Source organism: Dicentrarchus labrax, unplaced genomic scaffold, assembly GCF_905237075.1.
Source record: "Dicentrarchus labrax unplaced genomic scaffold, dlabrax2021, whole genome shotgun sequence".
Classification (NCBI taxonomy): Eukaryota; Metazoa; Chordata; class Actinopteri; family Moronidae; genus Dicentrarchus; species Dicentrarchus labrax.
The window spans coordinates 10,514,730-10,539,492 of NW_026136707.1; the positions used below are offsets into that span (position 1 = coordinate 10,514,730).

Here is a 24,763-nt window from a genome sequence, read left to right on the forward strand (position 1 = left end):
TTTAGTTACAGTTGACAAAATTTTATTCAAATAAGTTAACATAATTCACATTAAACCAAAAACAAATCTGAATATAGTGTTTATGTTAGAATAAATCAAAACATATGGTCAAACTCTTACATGATAAGAATTAAATACATAAAATCAGCTGCAACAAAAGAAGTAAGCATTTTCTTTCACAATATAAAAAAGTGAATATTGAGTTAAAATAAAAGAAGTGCAAATGACTCACAGTGTCTCTGACGGTACGAAAGATAGATTACATCTTTCACATAATATAGTGCAGAAGTGCAGCTCTTACAAATAGGACTCTTCATATATACAACAAGAGCAGAGAATTGTTTAGAGTAAATAACGTATCCTTCTTTTCTGAGCACTTGAGGGTTTACATCATGGATTGTATGGGTATGCAACTTCATGTTAGCAGTCTAATTAATATTTTGAACTCGCATAGAAACAGGGATGGATCTAGAGGGGTGTGTGCCACAACTGTGTTTTTGAGTTAAAATATCTTCATTTGGGGGCTTTTCCAATAAAATATTGATATGTGTGATTGTGATTAAATCAGCATATATTTCTGCCACCCCTTTAAGTTTCCATGCCACCCTATGAATATTTCTCTAGCTCTGCCCCTGCATAAAAAAACATGAGCTTTCCCTTTCATATATGCAATTTTTTTCATACAGGAAAGCTAATGTGGAAATCCTGTATGACTCTGAAGGCTGTATTTTTGGACCTTTAAATGAAATGGGAATAATATACATTCACATAAATAAATTATCTTAAAAACATAAATATTGCAAGTGCTCCCTTTTTTGAATGTTAATCAATGAGGAAAGTTTAGTGTCTCACCAGAGATACCGTCCTAATCTCCTCCTCCTCCTTCCCTTCCCTTCACTTTGGAGTCTATATGTTCAGACAACTCTTTACGTTTCTACTTCAGACTCTGAGTTATCCAAATTAGACACAGTGGAGCTGTACCATTCAGCACTCTCTTCTTCCTCCTGCACTCCGGTTCCGCCATCACCGTCTCCTCGGCCGGCTCCTTTTCTCTCGTTCAGCATTTCCATGGCTACTTGGTGGTAAGGGTGTTTGCGTTTGGTGTGTCGGCGTAGTGTGTTGCGCTCAGCGAAGCGCGTGTGGCAAAGTTGGCACTGGTAGGGTTTCTCTCCAGTGTGGACCCTTTGGTGGCGCTGCAGCTCACCGGCCTCCCTGAAGCGTTTGCCGCAGATGGGGCACACAAAGTTCCTCTGGCCTGTGTGGATGTGCTTGTGTCTCTGTTGAGGAAAATTTTATTTAAATCTGTGAAAATGTCACTCAAGTCTTTTATTAATGCAACAATAATCAATATTTCCTTATTAACAATAGATCACATGACTACTTGTGTAAGGGATAATGATGAAGCTACAAAAACACCTGACTTGTGTGGTTCACCTCAGCTCTGCAGAGCTTGGTAGTATCTTTCAGCACATTGTGATTTACCAGCAGCTTTAGTGTTTTGGTCCACTCTCAGCACTCTCATAGTGTCATCCTCGCCCGCAGGAAGCAGCTGTTTTCAGCTAAAAAGCTCTAAAAACCCTCTGCCCAGCAGCTAACGGCAGACTGTCAAAGGTCCTGGCAATCTGGCGAACACAGTGGAGCATTTAGCAGCTAAAGGGCCAAATACTTTGGATGAAAACCAAAGCCAGAGTTCAAAGGAAAAGGAGTAAAACTTAGTCATCAGGTGACTCCAAATAAATGCTAATGTTGCTCCATGCTGGATTTAAGCAGCTGTTTGCCAACATATCAACTTAAAAGGTGATTAAATGTCAGAATTGTGTTCACAGTGTGAACAGTCACTTCCCTAAAAAGCTGTAACATCTGTTCAAGTGACTAGTGTTATTATTTATATTGCTTATAAAATGATAGCTATAATTAGCTTCCACCGACCTGCAGATGGCTGGAGCGTTTGAAGGCTTTGCCGCACTGCTGGCAAACATGAGGCTTCTTCTGCGAGTGAGTGATGGCGTGGCGCTCAAGGTCAGAGAGGTAAAAGAAGACCCGTGGGCACAGCTGGCAGTACAGCACCCTGCGGGGGCCCATGGTGTTGGGGGACGCTGCTGGAGAGAGAGGGTCCAGTGGATCTAGGGGGTCGAGGGGCTTCAGGGGGTCGAGTTTATCAGAGGAGAGAATGGGTCCGATGGGAGGGGAGGGAGGAGCAGCAGCGCTGGAGAAATAAAGATGGTCATCTAGAGGTAAATGATGTGAGTGCAGGTCAGACGGGTCAAACTCGGTCTCTGAGGCTGGTGATTGGGCCTCCGAGCTGGGCTGAGCTAAGGGGTCAAAGGTTAAACTAGCAGGCTGTGGGGGCGAAGAGGATTCTGTAAAAGGTAATGGCTTGTTGTTTTCTTTTGAGACTTCTTCAGCAGATATGGCTTCACTTCCAGAGTTTGAATCGGAAGAGCTGATGTGAAGGAGGGGAGTTGTGCTGTGACAGTCGTTTTGAAGAGCAGGAGACGACGAACGGACCGCAAGAGAGGTGAGAACAGCGCCAGAGTTTACATTATTCACTCCTGACAGGATGACAGGGGGGTTATTGGGGCTCAGTCTGATGACGGGGTGAGACAGCGCAGGCAGAGGTGATCCCAGCCTGCTGACCTGACCAGAGGGCAAAGGCAGGGAGACCGGGGCCGAGGCTGCTGTGATCTGGGACAACTGACCAGTCGCGGGGTCGAGGACAGCGATAGGGGTGGAGGTAGAGGCAGAGTCTCCGGAGGAGGAGGGTACAGATGAAAGGAGAAGGAACATTGGAGTAGAAGCACCAGGTGAGGTCTGAGTAACTGACAGGGGAAGCGTGAGACCCACTGGAGTGGAAGAGAGCTGAGGAGAAGAAGAGGAGGATGACAGGAGGAGAATCGGGGCGTTAGTAGAGGGGTTTGTGAGGATCTGAATTGGCTGGGTGGGGACTGATATCCCAGAGGAAGGGGGAGGAACAGCATCAGCCTGAACAGATTTAATGCTTGAGTCTCCAGCCTTAGAGGGATCTGAGTTTGTAATCAAACTTGTGAAGACTTCTGGAGTCTTTTTCTGATCAACACCTAGTGATGGAGACTCAGTCGCAGGCGCTGGTGAGTCGTAAAGATCATTCAAAGGTGCATTTAGTGCATTATCTTTACTTTGGCTGAGGCTAGGATATGCTAACGAGGCCAATTGCGGTGACCCCCCTCCTTCCACCTCTGTTGACTTAGCCTGATCTGACTGAGGATCCTCTGACGTGGAAGCATCGACTTGCGGCACTTTGAGTCCGTCTGGACTGAGAGTATATGGGATTCCCTGGTCGTCTATGAGAAGAAGGTTTTCAGTGTCACTATCTATCGAAGAGAGGGAGGTAAAGACAGAGGTAGAAAAGAAAGAGGGAGATAGGAGAGATTCCTCGAGTGTATCTGTGCCGTCCATACGCAGCACAGAGCCGTCTCCGTCACCCTCATCGTCCTCTTCTACTATGTCTCGGTCTCCTTCTCCCTCATATTCATCTACCTCCATAATCAGCGAGCTCTCACAGCCAGAATCCTCCAGAAAGCGTCCACACCTCCTCTCTTTTTTCTTGGGCAAACTCAGGTCCAGTGGTTCGGTCTGTTCCTCCATGCCCACCTCATCAAACGTCTTACAAGACTTCAAGTCCACGTCATGCAAATCTAGAGGGATATTTTCTTCAATTTCTCTTTCTGTCATTTCCACTTTAATGCCTTGCTGACTCAGTATTTTAACTGTGGCTGTGCTAGAAATTAAAGGAGTTTCTGACCTATCAGTGAGGGTGATTTTAGCACCTGAAACATGTCTCTCTTTGCACATTTTTTCCCCTCTCTCTGCCTCTGTCTCTTGGAATGATTCTGGTTTAGCGTCCTCAGTCTTTTGATAAGTAACTTCCTTGATTTCTTCTTTAACCTTAACAGCAGATATTTGGATTTTACTTCTGTTTTTTTCTGTGATCACTGCTCCAGATGCGACCGAAACAGGTCTTCTAAAATGTGAGCGAGCAAAGTCTTTGGTCAGGCTGATGGCAGAGTTTGTGATTGGCTTCTTGCACCGTGGGGGAACAACAATTTTGAGTCTGATTGGTCGGCTGCGCAACACAGGCACTCCAGTCTTTACTGTAATTGGCTGTCTGAACCCACCAATCTTGCTTGTTTCCTGAGAGGCTGGCTTAGAAGTCCCGCCCACCTCTGGCTTTTTCCCATTGATTGATAGAGCATCTTGCCTGATGGTCACTGCTGCTTTGACAGAGCAGGGCTGGAGGTTACCTGGTACAGTACTGGGTGAGGTTTTTTCCTTTGGGTCCAAACAAACCTCTGTCACTGGCCCTGATCCCTCTGCACACTGGCTGCCATTTTGGACATCCAGGCTGCCACTGGTCAGGACTGAAGCCAACTGAGAATCCATTTTGGGGCATACCCATTTATATTTCTATAAAATAGGAATAAAATAATAAATTAGAAACTCAAGAGTAGCAAAATCTGAATAAAAATAAACACATTTCATGGTAGCAAAAGATGGGAATTAAATAAATATCCTGGGATTGTTGGGAAAAACTCACTGTCTCAATTGGGATTTTTGGGGTCAAGTTTAGTGCAAAAGCCAATGATTTTGTCACAATATTAACAGCCTGTCTGAAGCAGACCCCCCCCAACTCCTCAGTCCGACATGATGATCGACTCATTTGACCCCCTCCTCCTCCAGCACATCAGACCGTCCTGTTAATTGTGTCGGTTACCTTGCATGCTCCTAAATTCTAGCTCAGCGAATCTCTTACCGAGGGGTCGACCGGACCCGTCGATCATTCACAGAAACGCACCGGAGTACAGAAGGGTCCGAATGATGTGAGCGAAATAACATTTCCTCTCTCATACTTCCATCGTCCACATGCAACACAAACAAACACAACGTCTCGTTTCATATTCGCTTAACAACAATACTCATATTCCGTTTGGTTTGCAAACACGAGCCTGTTCTGAAAATGTGTATGGGGATATACACCGAGGTGCTCTGTCCGTGGAGGACGCCATTACGCACAGTCCTAGGTCCGAAATGCAAATATTATTATGGTGCGTGTGCGCCTTGACAGCTCTCGGACCTGGGACATCACCATCACTAACGCGTCAGTCGGAGTAGAGAAACGTGTATATTTACAGACAGTCGCGGTGCGGAGCGGATCCTTCCCTTTGCACCGGAGCTCCCTCGGACCTACAGCCAGCCATTTTAGAGCCGAGGGTCCGAGACACCGAGAGCGCAACCCGGCAGCTTTAGGACAACTTTCCTTCAGCCTTGCTGTCAGAGCCGGCGTAGGACGCACCGAACCCCCTTTCGATACATTTAAAACTGTATTTAAAACTATACTCCACCCATAGACTCGCTGCATAGGGACTGGCTTACCCGTGCTGAGGATATTTCCGGAGGACCAAATATGACTGTGCAGTGTAAAGGGTGATGCTGCGAATGCCGAGGGAGGGAGGGGTCAAGGGGAGTTGCTATGGTGTCGCAGCCTACCGGGTCCGACCAGTAGCCATGTTCAGCCTATGAGTACGGTTGAACCTGCAGCCTGCAAAGAAAGACTCTCTGTGCGCCTGAGAGTCAGAGAGACGGGGAGCAAAGCAAGAGGGGGATAAAGAGGATGAAGAGAAATGGACTTGAACTCACACAGTAGCACTTTGTGTGTCATGAAAAAAAAAAAGAAAGCCAGAGAGCAAAAAACATTTTGACATTACTTTATTCCAAATTTACACTTACAAGCCTCAAGACTTGATGCGTCATGCTCAACAGAGAAAGGAAAGATCACACAGTGAGATATGATATCACAGAGTCAAGCCATTATGAGTAAGGCTACATGGAGGAATCATCACAAACATAACTGATATAGCATGTATTAATGCATTATATATATACATCATCATGAAGGCCTATGGATTGCATCTACAGTATGCATTGGCTCCAGCTGGATGAGGATGAAGGTAATAGCTACTTGAGGGGTTTGCAGATTATAATTACGCCTGCAGTCTGATAGGATGCAGGAGAGAGTGACAAAGGCCATGGGCGCAGGATAGACAGCTTAGCCTGCGGATCCACAAGAGCTGTGAAAAATATTTCAGACTCTAACAGACCATAATCATAGCATAGATAGTTGAAGCAAAGCTGCAGAGCGGGGAGGGGCTGCTCTGGGTGGTGGGTGTCGGTGTGTCAGGAGGTATGACACAGTTTAATGAGTGCTGGATGGGTCAAAGGTCGGATGTGCAAGTCGTCACTCCACATCACCGGACTCACATGCTTCAATCTCTGAGACCAGCCGGTGAGGGAAGAGTTTATACTGCAACCATGTGGGCTCTGAAAACAAAGAGAAGGTGCATGAATATTGCAAAAGTCTCCAACTGTCCCCTCCTCATGTTCCTGTGCCTGACATGCTGAAACTGATACAGATAAAGAATAGGAAGGCCTGTATGGGTGGTCCAGGTTTATTACCAAGGTAGCACGCTGGTGGCTGCAGCTGTCCGTCAAAGCAGGCCTGGGTTGCAGTGAAGCTGCATTGCTTGCGAGGATGTTTGCAGTAGAACGTCACATTTTCCCCGTGAGGAACCACGGCATCTGTAACGTCAAATGGCCACCGCTTCACTCCACCAATCACCACACGGCTTCGCTCAGCAGGGATGAGACAGCGAGCTGTGAAAATGATCAACAAGGTGTAATACCAGCATCAAATGCAAACTCCTGTGTTGATTCCTGTATGCGCAATACTGTGTATTATGTGTGTGTGTGTGTGTGTGTGTGTGTGTGTGTGTGTGTTAATGCAAACTAACGTTTTTGCCATTCCATAAGACTTTATGGACTTAAATGAATCCTTAGTAACCTCTTTAAATGCATACATTATGTTTCTGATGTGGCCATTTGAACCAGTCCTCACCTCTGCAGTATGGGGGCGATGCACTCCAGCTGCCGTTTGACAGGCAGGTGACCTTCTGAGGTCCATCCAGCAGGAAGTTCTTTTTACAGAGGTAGTGGATGTCATAGCCAACATCATATTCAGTCTTCTGAACAGCCACCACATAGCCCTGCTCCACCTCTCGAGGAGGCTGGCAGTGCACTTCTAAGAGAGTGAAAGGAGCAGATTATGTGTCTGCTTATTCAGGAGATGTACTAATCTTTAAAATATAGTGCAGTTACTCCAAAAACAGACATAGAGCTTGAGCTTACAAATGCAACAATGCCTCTGTCTGTTCTTATCTTATCTTTACTTTGTTTTAATAAAAGCCAGGGTCAGTCATAGTCCTCTAAGCGTGATGCAAGAAGCATCCTGAATGTTCCTGACTGTGGAACAGGCCATGTAATACCAGGTTTGACCACAAGATGGCAGAAAAGTACTGCCAAATAGATCAGTAGCTATTTTAAAGAGGTATACTTAACGGGGCTTGTGTGTTTCTGTCTCCTTCCTTGATTCACTCGTTTTTTTACATACACACATGAACACATTCATACAACAATATAATGTACACAAAATAAACACACAAATCTCTCCAGGTCCGGTCGATCACACAACGAACCACCGCTCCATCTTGGGAGCCTTGAAAAATGCATGAGGATGAAGCAACATACATGCAAACATGGCCAGTGCAAGGTGCAGCACACTACTGCACACTTACCTTTACAGAGGGGGTGAGGATACTGCCAGGTCTGATTATCCTGGCAGAAATTTACACTGCTCCCCACTATATCTACCCTGCAGGAGAAAAGGGAGATTGATGGAGACAGATGGCAGTGTGACATGTACAGTATTGACAGCTAAGGAGCATCATCTAAATAAAAGTGATGAAAAAAGGTGTAAATGATTCCTTTTTCCATTCTGTCTGTCTTTCAGAGTGTCTAAATGTTGTGTGCAGAGTTCTGGCTGACACATCCACTCAGGCTCATCTTATCCTGTGGATGAGTCAGTGTGTAAAGGGGAGTCAATACAAGATTAGACTGTAATGACCTAGTTAGCTCAATGGAGAGATCGTCAGCTGGGAGATCAAAATGAATTCCCTGCCATTCATCGCTCATCATCCGTCGTTTTGCAACACCTCTCCTGTAATCAAGCCTTCCCTCCACTCCCCTCCCTCTTCTTCACACTCCATCCCCGTCTTCTCACTTCCTCCATTTCTACCTTCACATCATTTCAGGTTTTCATAGCCTCTGCCTACGCACTCACAACCCGAACCTCCCATTCCCCCCCCTCACCCAGACAGGCAGCTGTAGCGGATGGAAGTTCCTACAGTAGCGTCGCCCTCGATGCTGAAGGTGTCCAAGACTTCTTCGGGCAGAGGGCAGGTTTGGACAACGGCAGGTTCGGCTGGCTGAGCCTCTGAAGGTCAAAGAAGAACATAAGGATACAGATTTATCATCAGATCTCTTACTTAAGTAAAAGTAGCAATGCCACACTGTAAAAATACTCCACCGCAAATAAAGCTGGATTGAAGACAAAAATACCCAAAGCCAGCAGAAAAACAGACAGACTAGGCTTCAGTTACTTTTATTCCATTTCTTCAACAGAAAAGTTGCATCTCCCCATAGCAGTGGTGAAATAGACCTGACTGCACAAGGACCGTGCTTAAGTACAGTTACTTTACCCATTTCCAAATCATGCCACTTAATACTTCTACATTTCCTCACTTCTCCTACAGTTCCGATGCAAATATTTTACTTTTTACTCCACATACTTACTAGTTACTTTGCAGATTAACTTATATATTGAACTACACAATGGTATGAACTGATTCCTTGTGGTCAGTACTTCTGTACTTGTACTCTACTTAAGGATATCTTAAAAGCTGGACTTTTAGTGGAGTACTTTTACACTGTAGTATTACTACTTCGCAGTGATGTATGAGGTGTGTAAAGCTCCTCAGAGAGAAATGCAGCAACACTCAGTGTGCAACTAATGTGCATTGTGATTGTGAAGTAAACAGCACCTAGTGTATTCAAACAATAACCCACGAGACTACAAAGAAAATCAGTCTGTGACTGTTTGTGATAAGGGTGTTATTTTACTGCCATAAAGTAAAGAAAGAAAGAGGAATGTGAAGAAAGAAAGAAAGAAAATTGTGAAAGGACATGAAAGAATGGATGGATAAAGGAAGAGTCATCCATCCTGCTACCTTATTTGACTTGTATTAACCAAGGTTGTTATTTAGTTTGCCTACTGTACCCACAGAGGCGTTTCACAAAATGTCTTGTTCTATTTAGGTTGAAATAACCCTTCTTAGGTAATAAATCAGAGTTCGATGCAGGTGAAACACCGCCCCACACCTCTCCGAGCTCACAGCTATATCTGTGATTGTATAACACCTGGCAATGTTCATTCCTCGAAGTTTGAGTGCCTCGCGCTTGTGGAAATATAAATATCAAGAGTGGTGCTTGGAGAGAGGCTGAAGCGACCCGGGCTCCATCAAGCGCTGGGTTTCGGAGCTGAACACAGCTTTAAAAGGCAGAGACAGCTCTTGCCTGAGGGTTGTCTTAGGTATCTGAAACCGAGAAACGTTAATACAAGAATGTAAAGGGACCTATGGGAGAGGGAGAGTTACGAGTCTGTTTGGCTGTGGATGAGAGCCTGAAGCTGAGTTCTGTTTTCACATATCGCCCCTTCTTCTGCCTCGTACTGCTGCCACCCACACAGGCTGCAGCACCAAACTGCTATGAAGCAGGTATATCAAATTCATCTTTTAAAAAAAAAAACATTTGAACACAACAACGTTAAACACAGATTGAGACTAAAGATGTAAAGGTTGTGTTTGTACTCTGATTTTCTCCCGCAAACATGCACACAGACGCATGCATGCAGAAAAAACTACATAGCCTGGAGCTGCATGCTTGTCCTTGGCTCCCATTGTAGAAAGAGACCTTATCAGAGGCCTCAGATGGAAGAGGATGAGAGGAGAAAGAGATGAGAGGAAAAGAGGATGAGAGAAGAGAGCAGAGGAGAGGAGAACAGGGAACCGAAAGGCCTGGAGCAGCATGAGCAAGAGAGCTCTCTGACTCTCCTGACTGTGATCTGTCGCCCACACACACACACACACACACACACACACACTCAGCACTCAGTAACACATGTGCAATCCGCCCTCCACACATACACATCTAATGTATACAGAAAAAATCTACCTCTCTACCTCTCTCCAATAAACACACACACACACACACTCACAGTAGACACACACTAGCTCACACTCACACTGTGTGCACGCAGCTCTGTGCCACTTTGACAGTGATCTGCCGCCCACTGCCTCTCAACAGGCATGAAGGAGCTCGACTCACACTCTAACACACATGCAAAGGACACACAATGCAAACGCTCTCACACGTTCAAAACCCACCTACCTTCTGCCCGTCTCTCAGCAGGAGGATACTCTACGAGAGAGCTCATAATCGTATCCTTATTTCACATCTTTGATAAGATACAAACTCTCGAGGGTGAGACGGGGACCCAGCTGGGTTGAGGATTCCTAAGAAAGCATGTTTACTGTCGCTCCAGGTGTGTGATTAATGCAGCAGGACACTTAAGCTGAAAATGTATTGTTTTTTATCACAGCTTTCAGGTCGACACATGCAATAAGAAAAAAAAGAACTTACAGGTGCTTTATGATGATGAGATGTGTCAAGATACTAAGAGTTATTGATGGCTTTATTTCATGTACTGCTGTGCAGTCTTACAGCACAGCGGTAAAGGTAATAAGGCAGCACAGCAGTAGAACAAATTTTGCCTGTTGTAAGCCACCTATTCGGATTTATCATTTTTTGTTCTATATTTAGGCCGACAGAAAGTACAAATGTTTAACCACATGATTATCTCGGGGCACAATGGTACTTTGGTTGCAAATGAACTTGTAATCAATGCACAGCCCTTTGTGTTTTCTTTAAGAATTGACTTCAGCTGCTCAGACATTTGTTTAAATGTATTTACAGCTAAGTTGTGTTCTGCTGTGTGGCCTACATAGGTGCATCTTTAATTAAAGCAAACCTGGTCACATTTTGGTTTTAGGTAAATAAAGATGTTGCAGATGTGAAGCTTATAATGAACTTACAATCCTAGATTTTTACTGAAGCTGAGAAGTTGTGATTCATCTTGATTCTATTTTAGGCTGTAATTTGGGGTTTTGTTGTATTGCTTTATGCAGCATGGTGTAGTATATTTTGTATAGTTTATTTTGCCCACCCCTGGATACCACAGAAACAGTCTAATTGTGTCTATGAGTTGTCTACAATGCAACCCATTACAAAAACACCACAAACTATGGCCTAAATTCATACATATGTATATAGTAACAGAAAACACAGGTTTCTGTGCTGTAGTGCACAAACAAATAACACACAAATATGTACCACAAACTATGGCCTAAATTCATACACATGTATATAGTAACAGAAAACACAGGTTTCTGTGCTGTAGTGCACAAACAAATAACACACAAATATGTACATGTGCATTCATGTGATCTTCATGCCCACACGTGTGTGTTCAAATGTCCTCTCCTCTTTAAACTTATCGACAGTTCAACAGTAAAATCTTCAGACAGCCAATATGAACAACTAAAGCTCTGGTTGCTATGGTGACGAGGAGAATAGGTCCCAGTTGTGCAATGTCTCAGTCGACACAATCACAGAGGGGTTTCATTCCTGAATATCTCTCTCTTCCCTATCTCTGTGTGTCTGTCTCGCATGCACACAAAAAGAAAACAAAAGCTGCGTTTAACCCTTAACCACATCATCACCTAAACACACGAACTGTACACTGTTAAATAAGAGAGAGAATATTCAATTTCAATAACAAATACAACAGCAACATTCTTCCAGATGTACATTATCTGTGCTGTGAACTGACTGTTATGAAGGGACCTGACATGAAGCGAGACAGAACATTTTTTTTGTTGAACTTAAACCCACCTGTGCAGATGGGCTCATCCCCACTCCACTGTCGGTCACCTTGACAACGGCGAATAGTGGCATCCAAGCCACTGGGCAATGTGAATCCCGGCTTGCAGCGCACTTCAAGCAGGGCAGAAAAGGAATGAGTGGGAGAGAGGAGGCTAGCCACAGAGTTTTCACTGGGGGTTAGAGGCCACGGACAAGTTCGACCTGAGGAGAAAAGAGATGATCCAAAGGGAGGAGTGAGGAGAGAAAGCAAGAGATAGGGAACAAAATAATTCTCAGAAGGTGCTGGATTGTTCCTCGTATACAATAAATGAAAACAGTTATCACTAAACCATTTCAAAATGGCTTTAATGAGGTTGTATTACCAAACTGAATCCATGCACAGTGCCCTCTTTTTACAATGCACAAGCATAATAAAAAGCTTGTGTTCAGCACTCACATAGGCAGCATTTTAGCCCAGATTTTGTGCATGAGCAAGGCTTTTATTTTATTTTCCAGGAAAAACACACACACAGATGTATGTTGGCTCAGCTGCGTATGCACACACACAAGCACTTTTAATGGCTGAGCCCACAGTGGTGTTCACAGTGACAACTGAGGGCACACATGCATACAAATAGTTACCTGGAGCCACACAGCTGAGACCACACTGGCCGTCACACAGACACTGCCGTTTGTTGCCACAGTCTCTGTCAGTTTTGCAGGGCCGAGGACACGTCCTCCTCCTCTCCTCTCCCAGAAGTCTCTCTGGACACGACCCTGTTGTGATACCACACACACTATCACACCATCACAGTAATTGTACCTTTGTTTGCTTCTACTCCTTTCATGCCCCCTTGTAAAAACCGCAAACACTGAGGGCCGTAATTGAGTTTTTGTTTGCCAATTCTGCTTTGTTTTCTGTTTGAAGGAAAGTAAATTCAGTGTGGAAGGCCGGGCAAACATTTGCCACCCAGGTTGCCAGATGAGTAAGTATTTAGATGGCAGGCTTTATTACTCTTTGCCATTCAGCTATCAATCTTGTTTTTTTATAAATAAATGAGAGTGTTGTCTTGCTTCTGTGAATAGTGTTTGTTGTGTGTTTTCTCAGCTGAGTCACTTTGTATAAAAATACACTTTATATTTGAACAGGCTCAGTCTATGGGAGTAATTTAATATATACCCCTCCTAATTTCCCTCACCTCCCCATTTATATCACATCACACATCATTAAACCAAATCCACCACTTACTTTACATTGCAAGCCAACACTGACACACCCTCAATGTCCAGAACATTTGAGGGGGGAGAGTGGGGGAGGAAAAGTGGGCGTTAGATAGGGTTCCCCATTTTTCATTTCTCAGAAAGAAAACATGTGTGCTACTGTATTCACTCTGCCCAGCACATGTGAAAACACACGTGCTGTATGAATGCAGATTGATCGACCTAGAACAGCACAAAGACATGGTGTACAGTGCATACATGGAGCACCCATGATATTGGAAAACTAAATAATTACTGCATTTCATGAAATATGGACCTGAATTATAGAAGAATTAGGAAGGTGTGTGAAATGTCAAAGATGATCCAACACATATATTTGCATTCACTAAAATATGTAAACCATTTGAACCAACCACAACTATGTACAGCCCATGTAATGTATGGTACTTGCAATCCAGACTAGTCTTTTTTCCTAATTCAGCATAAACATTATTAATTCAACATGCACACATATGTTGCACAGTCCAGGCTTTAGTTAGTCCATTGCAATTTAAATGAGTGCAACTGTTTAACGGATTAATTGCACAAGCCCTAGTTACATGATCATCTTTACATTAAAATACAATCTACAGAGCAACAAAGCATGCAGGGGAAAGTCCAGCTGTTCAATAATTAGACTGCAAGGGGACACTCAGTAATGGTCTTTCCTCATTTATTCCCAGTATTTAGTGATAATCCAGCTGTGTTTATTGTGCATGCAGGGTTCAGAGATATCTTTCAGGTGTGAGTGATGAATGGAGTCAGAGGGCTTACCTGAGTCCTGCAGGGACACAGTTCCAGTCAGAGCCCACAGGGACAGCAGCAGCAGAGCACAGTCCATCCTTGAAGCCAGGCCTCAGACGATATGAGGGAGGGACGAGCAGACACAGCATTTTTAAGGAAGGGGGGAACAAAGGGGGAGGTGAGGGGGGTGAAGGGGGAAAGGGGGGGAGAGGGCACAGCCCAGGAGCACACATCTGGTTTGTGTTGAGGAGGAAAGATTTGAGGAAAATTCCACTCTGAGAGACCTTTCACCCATTTCTGTTGAGACAGCAGATAAAGGGGATGACATATACATGGCTGTTGCCCACACACACAATAAACAAACAGGAGTAAACAAACAGGAAATGTTATACAAATAGGGAATTGATGGACTTGGAACCTGACGTCATGAGTGCTCCTCCTATACATCTTACCATGCAGCCTGCTGTGACTCATATCTTTCATCCTACTGATTTATTTACACAAACGGACCCTTGTCACAACTAAATAGTCTACCTCAGCTGCATTGCAGAATTAATCCTGTTTGTGAGCACTTTATCTGCATAAACATACAGTGCATTTAATTTAGAAATGTATAAAACGCTTAAATGTCCAAGGGGAGTAGCATTGCTTTTGTTAGGCAAGAATGCTTCTTCCTATTTAAGGAATGTACACAATGTGAACAAACAGGGAGGATATCAAAACAAGTGGTCTCGGGACATTTCACATCTAGTCTGGTTATCAGGCTTAAGTAAATAAATAAAGTAGTAGTCATCTCCAGAAATTTGACCTCTGTTGCCCATTCTCCCGATCCAGGCTGGGCTTAAATTCAAGTTGCAGGCACACAAAGCTGAAGAGAAGCATGCAGAGCTACTAAAAAACAATGTGATGAAAGCACCTCAGGAAAGCAAAGCAGTAGTGAATGAGAACAATCTTTTATTGGTGTTGGAAAAATCTTGACTACATCCAAATAACCAGCACTGAGTGGGCTGGGCACCATGGACACCACTGATGCAGCAGGGCAGTTGTAGTTCAATTAAGAGTCACTAAAAGATTTATCAACCACATCTGTGAAGATATTAGAGACTAAATCCTGTTGGGAGAGCAAACAATCACTGATTGAGGTGACAGAGGCTGAAATAAACCAACAAGGAGCATATTGATAGTGTGCATAGTCCATACACCACTGGGGAACAGAAGAGGTCACCAGGAAAAGGTAAAGTAAGTCCGCATGAACATCATGTTCAAGCTATTGAGCCACGTGAAATTCATTGTCAAAGAAACCAAGGTGGCAGTAGTGTCCGAGTAATGTTTGGAGGTCTGAGACAGGATGCAATTGGCAGACAGTGAGGGTTTTTTCCTTTGAATTGTCTTTCTGAGGAACACTGAAGATGTTTCAAGGTGCAACTGATCATGTTTATCCAAAGAAAGAAAATCATTCAATAATATAGAACAGCAACAACAAGAGGGATAATCATCATAACCATAACAATAATAATAGCAGTAATGGTAACTATTCATCATGGTCATTAAGGGGTTTAAAATCACACTCTATTACTAGTCACCCCTCCTCCAGGAACATAACATAGTGTACCATGCCCCTGTGTAGGTGTTGTGGGTACACAGAGAAGTTTATAGATACAGTAAAAAGTAATAACAGGAGTAAACAGTAAAGAAGGAGCAGTATTGAAAAAAGCACTAAATAGCAACAAGCTTTGTGGATCAACATAGGAAATTTTGGCTTTTATTTCTCCCAGAAATCTGAGAAGTTAACACCATTCCACTCAATGGGGGTATTCAACCCATCTCCTGGAATACATAAAATACACAAAATAGTATAGGCCTATCCAATATACACAACATTTCTCCCCCCATTATAATGCTAATTAAAGTGTTTTCATAAAGTATACAGTAAAGTAACCATGTGCGTTTTACTGGGAAGGTTGATTACTATTTCAGAAAACCTTACAACACTGAGATTTTAACTACTCTATGCACCGTTGAGGTACAAGAGAGACACAGGGACAAAATGTTATGAAGAGTTTGCACATAACTGTAAGGGGATTGGCTGTAAGTGAGAGCAGACAGAAATAGAGCAGTTGGATATAGAAACAGAGGAAGAGAAAATGTCCCAACAATTCAAAGAGAGGATCAAGAGGAGCAGAGTTACCCAGGGCATCACAACAGCAGGCTTTCACCAGCTTAAGTAAGATACGAAAAACACCAGAGCAGATTAAAAGCACTCAACTGGGATAGAGAAAAAGAGTCAAAGTCAAAGATACAAGTATGGACTAGAGAAAGATGTACCAATCGCATAAAGTTAAGCTCAAAGTACAGAGTACTAATATTGTTGGGGAACTCAAAGTCAATTAGTAAAAAAAATGTTCTATTAAAAAAGAGCTCACAAGACTGGTCAAGACGAGTGTTGAAGGTAGTGCTGGATTGTTTACATGGTGTCTCCCCTTGTCTCTCATGTTGTTTCTCTCTAGCATGCCCATTCCCAGTGACAGAAACATAACAGGAAAAAAAATAAGTGCTTGAGTAAAATCCACAAAAATGTTGAACTATACGATTATAAGATAATTTTTGCTCTCTATATTACAATTGTTACATGCGTCCTCGCCCCTGCTGCTGCATCCTGACTATAATAATCAAGTCGAAAAATACCCATCGATGGCTGACCACCAGTTAAACATCTCCTGACTCATCTATAATAAAAAGATATTTACCATAGCTTTGCCCGGTCTCTATGTCCCCGTCATGTAGAAAATATACAAAATTATTCTCCAAATTTGCTCTCCCTCTAATTTTTCTTAAGTATTATAAAAATATACAATTCTCCAATAACAAAACTCTTAAAAGTCACATCTTTCATCTGTTAAATTATTCTCTCTGTCTTTCACTTTTAAGAGCTGACACCTCAACAAAACAAGACACCTGAGCTTCATTACACAAACCTTCTCCTTGTCTTATACATTCATCATCATAATCATCAGCTTCCTCATCATCATCACCATTTTCTTGACCCCATTCTGTCCATTCTGTCCACCCCAAAAATTCAGAGTCTTAAATTTAATCCAGCTTTAATTCCTCCTCTTCCTGATTCCAGGCCTTCCACGCCTTCATCACTGGTCAGCGAGACGGTTCTCGTATTTACTAAGGATGTTGCGACAACGGCCAAGTTCCTTCCGTATCTCGGCCACTTCCTGTCGGAGAGCGGCGTTCTCTCTCTCCAGGTAGGCAGCGCGCACTGATATTTGGTTCTCCTTGAGACGGCGAGCATCTCTGGAACGCTTTGCTGCTTCATTGTTTTTATACCTCCTGGTCCAGTACTTCTCATCCTAAGAGAGGACAAACGAAAATAGTACACATTGATTATTTCACCATCTGCCAATTTGATGTAATTAAACTATTTGCCTTGATTGATTAGGGAATCAAGGCATTATTGGGTAGAAGTACTTCAATAAAATAATCAATGAACGGTCAAACTTGTACAGTACACAACTCCAATCCTGTTATTGGTAACGTGGGTGTTTGGCCATGAATGAGTGTGTTCCTATCAGAGTTTGGTCTGTGCTGAGTTAATGTCTGAGAAGAAATAAAGTATGCAAACATCCTACATCCCACTGCTGGAGAAATAACCTTAAGAATAAAAAAGTCTTATTTACTGTGGAATATTTTGTGTTCTTCCATATATTACCAACAGTACGACTCCACCACTTCTAAACTCTTACCTCTTATTAGAGGCCTGTTTTTCTAGTTTGTCTCTCTTGTGATTGTTTTTATCCTGCTGATATTTAATGCTTTCATTATGAAAAAAAAGCAATAATACATAAATACATCTTTACTTCCTTACATATTTACAGTAGTCTGTCAAAGTAGTGAGTCCATTACCAATCGGTGCGTTCAATGTGTGTGCTTTCCCCTAATTTAGTTCTGTATAACTATACCAGCTATAACAATTAGTTGATTGAGAGAAAATAAATCAATTTTGATAACTGATTAATTGTCAAAAGTCAATTATAAAGCAAAAAAAGATTTTCTGGTTCCAGCTTCTCAAATGTGAGGATTTGCTGCTTTGCTCTTTGTTATATCATTAATTATGTTTGGGTATTAGACTGTTGGTCAGACATTAAAAGGAATTTAAAGACATCCCATTAACAAATAATTAATTCATTTATGAGGCCTTTAAATTAGCTAATCATGACCTAATATTACTTCTCTCCCATTGTGCAAACTGACCACCACTGCTCTGAAGACTTCAGACTCACCTTCATGTTATCAGGAACCAGGATCTTGCGAGCCTTCTTGATCATTGGCTGTGGCTTGAGCTCCTCTTCACTGAAGGAGCACCTCATGGGGTCGAAGTTCTGCTGGCCAGAGGAGTTGGACATTGTGTCTGAAGCATCCATGTCAAACATTTCCACCGCATCTGGCCCGCTGCCCGTGGGTGTCAGCAGAGGTGGACAGGAGGACGAGGAGGAGGAACAGGGTGACTCACAGGAATCGTTCATACTCGTCTGACTCCCTGAAATTAGAGGGAAGAAAAATCAGATTTACATGCTCTTCACTGAACTACATGCATCCTGAAATTGTCAAACCTAAGATAGAGTAAGATGACAGCTAAGACAACAATATAAACACATGCAGTATTACAGCATAATGACCACCAGATGGAAGCAGAGAGCTACTCTCTTAGTGTTGTTAACAACAAACAACATTCCTTCGCCCTTCACTGCTTCCAAAGAACTGAGGACGTTTTTTTCTGTCAGCTTTCATGGACAGTAATGTTTCCAGGGCCAAGATAATCTTTGAAGAATATTCTGATAAGATGCTCTACAACTACGTATTATTATAGAATATCATATATATATAATTTTTAGCATGCAGAATAACAGATATAATGGAGCTACAGGTTGCTGTATTAAGACGTACTTGCAAAGATTTGGCTTTTCCATAATACATTTTTGTAGCAGATTATAAGATAATCTATTTTTTTTATATCAAGCACTGCTACTAGATCAAATAATCACTGATATACAGTATATGATTAATTACACATCTGCAAACTGTCAATAATGGATGGATTATCTATCTCTCCTAACAAAAATGTTACTATAGTCCTTAAGGAATCTCTTTAAGCTGTCTCCTGCACTCCTCCCACAACCACATGAATTCAATCAGTGCATGATACTGGCTACTGTTATCAATCAAAACCACAAATTCTGACCAAATACATGCAGAACTAAATACCAATAGAGAAATCTAAAAGTGGAAATGTTTTTGCAACTTTCTACCCCTCCCCTTAAAACCAGTTTCTTTAAGTGGGGCCAGTATAGGGTTAAACCTCACCCCACCCCCTTTAAGGCCCAATGCACTTCACTCAACTGAGTTTGCCTCACTGTAAGAGCACAAAACTCCCATTAACTGTTCGTATATCTACATACACAAACAGCGCAATCAACACACTTATTATATATATATTCAAATTCAATTAGTATGATCCACATGAAGACTTTAAACATGAATATATCACAGTTTTAAACTAACGCTAGGCAGAGTTATGTGTTAGCCTAAACTGTGTCTGACCATTTCAACTTAATTTAATTTGGCATCACATTATATGAGGGACACAAACAACTTCAGTCAGCACACAACGTGGTGCACTCAGTATTTGGAAGAACAGTCAGAAAAACAAAACCATCCCTTCTATCTATAATGTGCTTCCACTGGTTATCTGTGTATCTGTAATATGTGAGCAGCTATCATATGAGTAATGGCTATGTAATGGCCAAGTAATATAAAGACACACCAGGTTCACCCTGAGGTGTAAAGTGTTCCCTCATGACATTCCCATGTTCCACAATGACAATGCCTCCATAACACAGCAAAACAAATGAAATGTCTCATTAACATAATCAGCGGGTCTAAACATCACTGAAACTTATGATACTGTAGGCACCCAAGTGAGGCCAGAAACTATGCACGTTTTTTCCTCTGTGTTGGATAAATTTCAAGGATTTCTGCTGCTTAAACCTGACAGCAGGAACTAGTCAGTGCAACCACCTGGTGTACTGTTCTGTTGGATTAAAAACCTGCAAACCCTCAGCTCTCCTGTGGTACAAGGTTGCCTCTCCCTGCTTTTTGGAAAGCTCTGGAAAGCAGACTTACTAAGTTGATTTGGTGCATGTTTGTTCACGTGCTTTCAGCCCTCAGAGAACAGGAGGCTTTCACTTTTGAAGAGATGGCCTGAAATGTGACCACGCACATTTCAGGACTCATACATCAGCATTCCAAAAAGGCCTGACGCTGTTGTGAGGACAAACAGTAGCCCTACTCCTCCTTAGGTACCTAATATAATCACATGTTGTCAGGAGTTGCTTCACTCAATATTCATGAAGCAGCTGTTGGTTGGGCACCTTTATGATAATGCAGAACAGAATACAGCTTCTCTAGTTTCAAGCTTTGGGAGAGTTGAAGAGAATTATTCACTGGCTTCAGTAAAATCAGCCACAGAATAATATGAATTAAGACTCAAAAATAGTCTACTTTAGTCTTAATTTCTAAATTATTTTTTTATTTTAATTAGTCTCACAAATTAGTTTCATGTAATTATAAGATTTTGTATAAAAGGGGCTGTAATCCAAATGCATAGGACAATATAAATGTATCAGAGTTTATAAATATGCACTTACTGAAGGACTGAATTAAAGTTCCTGCATCAACATCCAAAATGCGAGTATAACATTATCTTCTGCATATTAGTGTACTTAATGTCATTCATTGTTGATCAAATGTTCTGTTTGAAGTCCAGCAGTACTGGGAAACTCTTCCTGTTGCTCTGTCTGTCCCTCCCCCTGTGGGCTCCTCCTCCATGTGTCTACTGGCCCTGCCTCTAGTTCTCTCACTCCAGTACTTTCAGCCTCGGCACGTGTACTGACGCGTACACATGGCTGTGGCGTGTGAAGTGGGGAGAGATTTAAAGACACGCAACCGCAAACACTCAACACACTTTCCTCCCTCTCTCTCTCTCTCTCTCTCTGTACTGTTTTGACCCTGCTGCACATTAATAATTGGCTGAGATTGAATGCTGATTGTGTTGTACACTGCAGTACATAGATCACATGCCAAACCAAACCAAACCTCCTTGTCATTGCTGTGAGGTTGACTCATCAAATAACTCAAGACTTCTTTCTTTACTGGACCTCTTTCTCTCAAATTCTCCTCCTCGTTCTTTTTTCTCCCTGCTCCCTTTGCTAACTTTTAACCCTGCACAATGCAACAAAATGAAAAGTACATTTCAGGGGCCCTTTCTACGCCCTGTGTTGTCTCTTTCAAGTTGACTTTGCATTCTGAGCCATGTGACTGTATCTCCTGCCTTCAGTTTGTCCCCACAGGTCAGAAAAATGCTTGGTCACCATGGCATTTGTTATAAACTGAAAGGAGAGTCAAAATGCTGAATCACTAGCCCGTGGGAACACTGCAAGCGTGCCACATAACCTTGATTAGATCTCAACCATTATTGAATTGTAGGTTCAACTAGTCTCATATCAGTGGCAGGGTACAATTTGTGTCCTTCAGCCTGTCAACTCTGCAAAGTTTTCAGAACCCTCTTCCATGATACTGTTGTTGTGAGCTGATAATGGACAAAAACATTGAAGAATTAACTGTCCTCGCTCATTCTTTCACTCTCTGATTCGACTGTCCGCCTATTAAACTCAGAACAAAAAAATGCTCCATGTAAGTGAACTCACCATGCAGACAGTCGCTTCCTCCTGCAAGGCTCTGGGGCTGAGCCACCTCCAGACCAATGAGCGATGGGGATGAAGAGGACGAAGGTGATGAAGATGAAGAACCAGGCGGTGACGAGGGCGGTAGGCACTGGGAGCTCTGGTTGGGAACAGCCGACTGGGAGCTCTGTGAGGGGATCTGGGCTGAGCTGGAGCTGTTGTTGTTATGCATGCTGCCCATTCCATTTTCAGTCAGAAACTCCTCCAAGTCCATGTACTGAAGCTGGAAGAGGCCCCCATCTGCAGGCAGGGTGCGATCCCACAAGAGAGGCCCCAAGAACTGGTTGAAACTTCCTCCTCCATTTCCACTTCCAGCACCACTACCACCACCTCCTCCTCCTCCACCTCCTCCTCCTCCTCCACAGCCATTACTGCTATTGCTGTTGCCTATTCCACTGCCATTCCTCATGGGGCACACTCCCATGGAGTCCTCATCAAGGTCCAGCCTCTCTTTGTCTGCCAGAGATAGAAGAGCAGAACCATTATTAGTACAGAATGAAGAATAACTCTGGGGTGACTTTAACAGCTTTCAGTACGCCCAACAAGGTTTTCTTGAGATACTTTATTCTGTGGCAACTCTCCATATTTGGGGTGCAGGTGTATCCATAAGATGCACTTCTGAAGAAGTCTATCATACTGTCTCCACACACACACACACACACACACACACACACACACACACACACACACACACACTCACAGATGGACCAGATGGTAGCTGAATTGCAGCATTAAGCAAGAGCTGAAAACCAATTTGTTGCCATAACATATACATAAGCTCCTGAACAAATCTCACAATAGCTGAAGGTACGTTTTTGGCACAGTAAGCAGCCAGGATGCACGCCTGCACTGCATTAACAGCTGCAACAAAACACGTTATCACTCAGTGTAATCTGGGTCCTATAATTTGAAGAAGGGATTATAATCCAGGTGAACACTCATGGGGTCGTGGAAGAGTCATCATAAATATGTATGATGTTGACTTTTGTGTTAAATATTGTGCCATTAAAATGTGACAAATGTAATGTTTATTATATAATATTGTTATATATTTGTATTGCAATAATAATAAAAAAAGCAGCAGCGGGTGGAACAGACCGGTATGATTTATTCATGCTCTGTCACTGCACACACTGAAGACAGACTGTGTCACGTGCTATGGTGCTGCACATAAACAACACACCGTGACACAGTATTAATTCAATCATAATGAGAGAGAGTTTCTCACCTTTTGTATCACATGGGCTTTTCAAACGCTGGTCTCCCTTCATGGGATGCTGCAGGAGGGATTTTAGACCCGTCATTGAGCTGAGATGCCCCCCTGTTAGGGAGCCAGCAGGCTGAGTACAACTTCCAAACTGTGGGCTTGCGCCAGCTGGGAGGTCGGGGGTCGGAAGCTGGGTGAGCTGCCTGGACATCCTGGACCAGACGGAGTTGGAAAAAGAGACACCTGGGGCACTTGAAAGGGGCGTGGCAAACTGACCGAAGCACCTACCAATAGGACCAAGTGTGCTGGATGACTGTGCGTGTGAGCGTGCAGCCGCGGGGTGGGGGGGTGGAGGGGGGAGAGAGGAGGGGGGGGAGAGAGAGAGAGAGAGAGAGAGATAGTTTTGAGAAGTGTCCATGAAGAATAAAGCAACCATTGTAATGTAATTGCAAAGTATGAGCACAGAATTAATGACGCAGTTTAATTATACTTTGAACACTTTTAGTTACAAAATAAAAGCTTTTTTTTTTCCTCCTTACCTGTAACTTGTAGTTATGAAGAGTTCCCTTATTTCCTTGCAGAGATATTTACATCAAAATATTCCATTGCAGTTGTAGGTTGTTGAAACTGTTCAAGATCAAGCTGTTATTCTCCGTGTGGGAGGGACAGTCAGACCATCTGAGTAACAACACTGTCCATATAATAATACAAAAAGGCGCTGAGACTGACAATGAAATCCGCAGACTTGCACGGACAGGGACGAATGTCACAAATAAAAAAACTTGAAGAGTTAATATCCCGAGTTTTATCGTCCGGCAATGCAAAAATAAAAGGAAGAAGATCCTCCAAAAAATAAAAATAGTTGCAAGAGCCAAAAAACAGCCCGTCAAAACAAAACAACCGAAACAGTGTGAACAGTAAAAAAAAACCACACTCAGCGACGAGGGCAGTGGCTGTGTTGGTCAGATGACAAGTTGTATTGGTGTTTCTCTCCTCTGCTGTCGCGCTCTGCTGTCCGTCGCGGGGGGAGGAGGGGGTCGTTTCCTCTTTCTGTCTGTACTTTTTTTTGCATCCGGTGGATCCAGTCACGGGCTCACGGGCTTCGGTCTGTGTTTGGGCCGTGCGACGTCCACGTCCGACCGTGCTCTCTCTCTCTCTCTCTCTCTCTCTCTCTCTCAGCTGGAACGAACACGAGCAGTTCACGTGACGTCACACCTCGCGGATCAAGGCGAGCGAGGCGCGAGGTGGGCGGGGCCACGGCTTTTAACAGACCTCTCAGCCCCTCGCTCATTATTTATGAGACACACCTACCCTCGTGCCACACTCCCGAGGTTGAACAGGCTGTGTTGTTTTGTCTGACAGGTACCAACAACTGTGTGACTTTACCTGGTCGGTTGGTTGTTTACGCCGCGGCGTCACACCTGTGAGCGTTTAAAACCTCCAGTATGATCACATTAAATATTATTATTACACTTTTAAAACACCCATTATAAATAACTCATTTAGATCTGCGCAGGCTCACTGCCTCACAACTTGTACTCATCCCTATTAGAGATGTTTTTATCTTTCTTTTAATAATCGGGTAGTGCAGCATGGCTTTTCCAGTTTCCTTGTAATCCACTGAAAACGTGAGTGTGCCGTTTTTTCAGGCGAGAGGAACTCTTCAGCACGTTGCCTCCCGGCGTACAATAGCTGTTCCAGCTCACGTGTATCAGGCACGCGGAGACGAAGCCTGTCCGCTCGCGGCTCTCGCTCCGATTGGCCGCGGAGGCCCGTAGCTCCGCCCACGACGAGCTCCCATTGGACAGAAATAGGTCGAATAAACCCGCCCGCTCGG

The 24,763-nt window shown here is 43.2% G+C and overlaps 3 protein-coding genes across 3 annotated transcripts; all 3 read right to left on the reverse strand.

Annotated features, from left to right (window-relative positions):
• LOC127366760 (mucin-17) lies at positions 1-5,480 on the reverse strand. The gene is made up of 3 exons (XM_051406022.1): positions 5,410-5,480; positions 1,930-4,443; positions 1-1,277 (listed from the first exon to the last, which is right to left on the reverse strand). Exons 2-3 carry the CDS (start codon positions 4,417-4,419, stop codon positions 927-929), a joined length of 2,841 nt encoding a protein of 946 aa, XP_051261982.1. The 5' UTR covers positions 4,420-4,443; positions 5,410-5,480; the 3' UTR covers positions 1-926.
• A 245-nt stretch (positions 5,481-5,725) lies between these two features.
• On the reverse strand, positions 5,726-14,083 carry ntd5 (ntl-dependent gene 5). Its single transcript, XM_051406148.1, has 8 exons — positions 13,942-14,083; positions 12,550-12,684; positions 11,938-12,129; positions 8,239-8,362; positions 7,665-7,741; positions 6,929-7,111; positions 6,490-6,687; positions 5,726-6,354 (listed from the first exon to the last, which is right to left on the reverse strand). Exons 1-8 carry the CDS (start codon positions 14,006-14,008, stop codon positions 6,272-6,274), a joined length of 1,059 nt encoding a protein of 352 aa, XP_051262108.1. The 5' UTR covers positions 14,009-14,083; the 3' UTR covers positions 5,726-6,271.
• Positions 14,084-14,848: 765 nt separating this feature from the next.
• dbpb (D site albumin promoter binding protein b) lies at positions 14,849-24,595 on the reverse strand. Its single transcript, XM_051406139.1, has 5 exons — positions 23,466-24,595; positions 22,948-23,239; positions 21,684-22,175; positions 18,201-18,457; positions 14,849-17,270 (listed from the first exon to the last, which is right to left on the reverse strand). The coding sequence occupies exons 2-5, from the start codon at positions 23,135-23,137 to the stop codon at positions 17,055-17,057; spliced, it is 1,155 nt and encodes a 384-aa protein (XP_051262099.1). The 5' UTR covers positions 23,138-23,239; positions 23,466-24,595; the 3' UTR covers positions 14,849-17,054.
• Between the last annotated feature and the right edge of the window lie 168 nt (positions 24,596-24,763).

What these genes read in the sequence shown, in the direction of transcription:
- LOC127366760 (XM_051406022.1), bottom strand. Translation starts at nt 4,419, where the DNA reads ATGGATTCTCAGTTGGCTTCAGTCCTGACCAGTGGCAGCCTGGATGTC. An exon ending in AACGCTCCAGCCATCTGCAG is followed by an intron (nt 1,278 to 1,929) that starts GTCGGTGGAAGC and finishes TTTCCTCAACAG; the next exon opens with AGACACAAGCACATCCACAC.
- ntd5 (XM_051406148.1), bottom strand. Translation starts at nt 14,008, where the DNA reads ATGGACTGTGCTCTGCTGCTGCTGTCCCTGTGGGCTCTGACTGGAACT. An exon ending in TGTGTCCCTGCAGGACTCAG is followed by an intron (nt 12,685 to 13,941) that starts GTAAGCCCTCTG and finishes GTATCACAACAG; the next exon opens with GGTCGTGTCCAGAGAGACTT. An exon ending in GCCACCAGCGTGCTACCTTG is followed by an intron (nt 6,355 to 6,489) that starts GTAATAAACCTG and finishes CTTTGTTTTCAG; the next exon opens with AGCCCACATGGTTGCAGTAT.
- dbpb (XM_051406139.1), bottom strand. Translation starts at nt 23,137, where the DNA reads ATGTCCAGGCAGCTCACCCAGCTTCCGACCCCCGACCTCCCAGCTGGC. An exon ending in AAGCCCATGTGATACAAAAG is followed by an intron (nt 22,176 to 22,947) that starts GTGAGAAACTCT and finishes TATCTCTGGCAG; the next exon opens with ACAAAGAGAGGCTGGACCTT. An exon ending in AGGAAGCGACTGTCTGCATG is followed by an intron (nt 18,458 to 21,683) that starts GTGAGTTCACTT and finishes CTCTAATTTCAG; the next exon opens with GGAGTCAGACGAGTATGAAC.